A 4,281-nucleotide genomic window follows, 5' to 3' on the forward strand; every position below is an offset into this window, starting at 1 on the left:
TCAAATACATCAGAATTATTACCATTGCAAGATGGCTTAAATAAAGCTAGTTCACCACGTAAACTTGTATGGCTCAAAATTCGGACCGCTCGCCATTAAGTTTACTGTCATTGCGTATTTTGAAATTGTTGACGTTTTAATGATCCCTGATTTCCGGTCGATTATTTTAGCTGTGCATGACGCTGGTGGTAACCAGCCTAGCCTAACTTCAGTAAAAAAATATGATCGCCGATATGATGGATGTGATGTGGGACTTGCATAGGATTACACAGAGATATTTCTTGCCAAAATTTGACCATTTGTAGGCAAGTTGGCCTTACTTTGTCTGCGTTATGTGAAAAAGGACAGTCTTAAGTAAGTATACGTGCAACGCTTTTGATGTTTTGGGAGACAGTGAGGGATCCGAAACAGCGGGTGGCGGAGCTTATTCTTGACTGTTTAATATTCATTCAATACGCTGATTACGGTAATAGTCTTATACGATGGACAGATAGTATCAGTTTGTGAATGAGGACATCATATAAGTTCCTTGTACTAGGCTTAAAGCTAGCATTTCAAGTATTTCTTATGGCAAATAACAGATGGTGCCCGCTGGAATCTCTTGAGGCATTGTCTTTTTTAAAGACATTTCTTGTTTCCTTCTTGAATTGGATGCGTTGCGCCAATTCTTGGAAGCGCTGGGCTAGTCGCGCAGCATATGGCTTCTATGTGGTGCCGATGGTGGTTATGGTGGAGGTGGTGGTGTGTTATCAAACCGTACTACTGTTTCCGTGTAGGGTGAATACCTGTTCATATCTATATAATCTTTGTATTCTCTGAAACCTCCTTCAGTCTCATCCGATGAAGATGATTTGCCACCTGAGGTTGATCTGAAGGTTAGGACAAAAATAAATGGTTAAACAAGTATGTTTAGATGAAATTACTTTGAACACAACATGCATGATATATAACAAATTATGGTATGAAATTTACCAAGGGAAAAATTGATAATTAAATGTGTTCTCTGGACTGGATATAGCCCAATAGGGCAAAAAAATTGTTTGATTGTCCTCATCCGACCGACCTTACCTGGAAAATCCTGAAAAAGTTAGTTTTTTGGTTTTACTGTATAAAAGAATACCGACCCTTATTTTGGAAATTCCAGAATTTTTTTTTTTTTCTTCAAAATTTTTGACATCCTAAAAGAAAAACAGTTTAGTTTCTTCACACAAAGTGTATTCTGAAGAAAATAAAGTCAGCTTGAACGTCAAGCAAAATTTGGCCTTTGAAAGTCGTCAGTAGTCATAGTTGCGACTATTTGGGTCGCGATTAGTCAGCTACTAAAAACGCCTATGTCGTGCAGCCCTATAATGAAGTGGTATGACAGTAGAGAAATATCCAAATTTGCACCTATTTGGGCAATTTGTTTTGGCTATGACCTTTAAAAAAAATCTGACCGACTGACCCTTCCCCTTGGAAGGGATCTATGGACAATCAAACAATTTTTTTCTGGCCTGGTGGCCAGTTGTTGTGTGATCTGAATTAGCACAAGCCTGGATCAGGCTCAAGTATGCGCTGTGACAAATTATAACACAAATCAAAAAGGCCTATGAATCCACAAAGCATATATCCATTTATCATAACTGTACCGGAAAATGTTGATTGCTTTTTTAATTTTCATTCTTTATAAATTACCTTTCTGAGAACATCACATCATAGGGTGTCTTGATTGGTGCTATCTGTTGCAAGCCACGCTCATAGGTGAATCTATCTAGCTTGGTTGATTTCTCCTCACGATTAAAGAAGCGTTCAAATTGCTGGGCCCATTCCCACCTGTGTCTGGAGACTATGTAAGTTTCCTTCACAACACTCAGGTGACAAGCTATAAAGAGTGGATCCATGTTCAGCTGAGTGAAGAGGGATTCAAAGTGACCAGACTCCTTCCCTTGACTGGAGGGAAACCCTGCATGCCATACATTCTTGTAAATGGACAATTCAGACTGGCTGGTGTGGATATGGATGCTATGTTGAATGGATGGTTGATGACCATAGAGAGCAAAGTCATGAATAGCATTGAAGTACAAAAGTGGGAAAATATTGTACCTTTTCTGCTGATACCAATGCCAATCCGTATCATTTGGTAACTTAATTTGATCATCTCCATAATCAAACTTTGAAGGAAAGCTGATGTACTTGATGCCTTTCTGATCTGCATATTGCAGCACTCTATGTATTGCTGTTCTTATTCTAGGAAACTTTCCTGGCTCCTCATCGATTGTGATTTCAAACAGACTTTGGTTTCCTGCTGTCTTGATAGAGATGTTGTCAGCCAGTAGAGTTGTCGTAATATCTGAGAATTGTTTAAGTGATATTGGCAATATATATTGATGCGCTCTGGTTATATTTAGAAAGTCTACAAATGCAACATTCTGATGGGCATAGTAGTAGTCTCTGGAATAGCACACATGAAGATGGACTTGGCCCAATTTGGCATGAATCTCCCTTGCTTGGTAGACATCCTGTGAGAGTTTCCTATAGGAAGATATGCGCACTGACAAAGGTTGCGTATCTTGATGTGTTTTGTTGCAAGGTACATCTGCAGTGGGGACATCAAGTTCTGAAAAAGAATGGACAATATTTGTAAAAACAGGCTGAATCAGTAGGTCTCTATACATCTCAAACTCAATCCCTTGTCTTGCAGCTGCATATTGATAAAACCCATGATCATTTGGTAGTACTACTTGGATAAAGTGAAGACACATAGGACAATCCACTCTTGTGAAGTCATCAAATGATTCTAACATAGTCATGACTGCTTCCATTGAACAAAGTACAGCAGGTAGATGGGGAAATGCGATGGATCTTGAGTACTGCTTCTCCATCAGGCGAAGAGCAAGAGCAAGCGATATCCAAGTGTCACACCATCATTCTTCACCAGTAGGTGTAGGATGTGCTGTGGATGCTCTAAATTCCCTGCACCAGTCAACACAACACCTTTTCTTACATTCTTCCCTCCTCTAGTTTTAGTATGTTGAAACTCAGCTTCTATACCATCTCCAGCAGCCTGTAATATCCTCAATGAATCACCCTCTGCATTGTCTGTATCTGATCTGAAGACAGCCATAGCATGAGTGTTTTCTTTGGTGATATCGCCTTGTAGAATCTGAAGGTGAACATGTTTACTTGTCCCTGGCTCTATGGATATAAAGACATCAAAACTTTTGATCCGTTTAGCAAGTGATTTGCTACCTGTACCACCTTCTGCCATTTTGATTTGATGTTTATATTTACTTCCTCTTTAAACTGGGATTTTCCACCTAAATAAAATTTGAGATTGGTAGAAGTCAATGTCACTTTTGTTTGTACACAAAATTGTTCAGTGACCCATTTACTTGTAAAGGACTGTTGTGTGAGGGTTTTCATTAGCAATATATCCACTTACAGAATCTGTTGTTAGGTGAACATGTTGACTTTTTTGAGTTTGTAGGACAGGGTATCACTGGTTTGAGGAGTGGTTGAAATCAAAGTTGAAGAAACCGAGTTAAAAGCACTTTTAAATGCAGAATATCGTATACGCTAATTGCCCAAGTAATTGTTTGTAATTTTGAGAACAAAGAACAAAATGTGGTTCAAGCATGCATCAGTTATGTAATCACCCTAATTATTTCGGATTATTCCCTTTCATTTGTTTCATTATCATTTGTTCTTGTGCAAAGATTGGTGAATAAATTATGTTTAAATGCTTGAACCAGATTTTGTACTTTATTCTCAAAATTACAAAAAATGACGTAGGCAATTAGCGTAGCAGGCTGACAATATATGGAATATAGATATTATGAAGTCAAAATGTTAAGTCAAAATGCAAAATTATCAACTTGAAAATTGTTCCTATTTGATTATACATGTCCAGAATTAGTGAAAATCTGCTCAAATTGATTTGTGAAAAAATAGAACTCACATATAATTAAATTTTGCCAAAATAAAAACCATATCATTTTTGTCCAACTTGTCACAACAAATGTTTATTTCAAGCGACTGGTGTACACAAACTATATGAAATCATTTGCTAATTTAAAAAAAAGCTGTTTTATTTGATGGATAACATCATGATGTAATAAGAAATAGATGTGAAATTGCAATAGATTTTTGAGTATACATGTACTTACAATGGGCAACTTGAAATGATTAGTGAACATTTTGGTCACCCCAAAATGGCCAAAACATTTTATAAAAAAAAAAAAGAAAAAGAAATACAAGGTTTTAATTAAAAGGGCATTTCGTGATCCACAGCCTCATCCCCTC

General features: G+C 37.3%; 1 protein-coding gene across 1 annotated transcript; it reads right to left on the bottom strand.

Annotated features, from left to right (window-relative positions):
• Positions 1-245: 245 nt before the first annotated feature.
• Positions 246-1,980, bottom strand: LOC140156334 (uncharacterized). The gene is made up of 2 exons (XM_072179308.1): positions 1,675-1,980; positions 246-869 (listed from the first exon to the last, which is right to left on the bottom strand). Exons 1-2 carry the CDS (start codon positions 1,878-1,880, stop codon positions 725-727), a joined length of 351 nt encoding a protein of 116 aa, XP_072035409.1. The 5' UTR covers positions 1,881-1,980; the 3' UTR covers positions 246-724.
• Between the last annotated feature and the right edge of the window lie 2,301 nt (positions 1,981-4,281).

Source organism: Amphiura filiformis, chromosome 7 (genome assembly GCF_039555335.1).
Source record: "Amphiura filiformis chromosome 7, Afil_fr2py, whole genome shotgun sequence".
Classification (NCBI taxonomy): Eukaryota; Metazoa; Echinodermata; class Ophiuroidea; order Amphilepidida; family Amphiuridae; genus Amphiura; species Amphiura filiformis.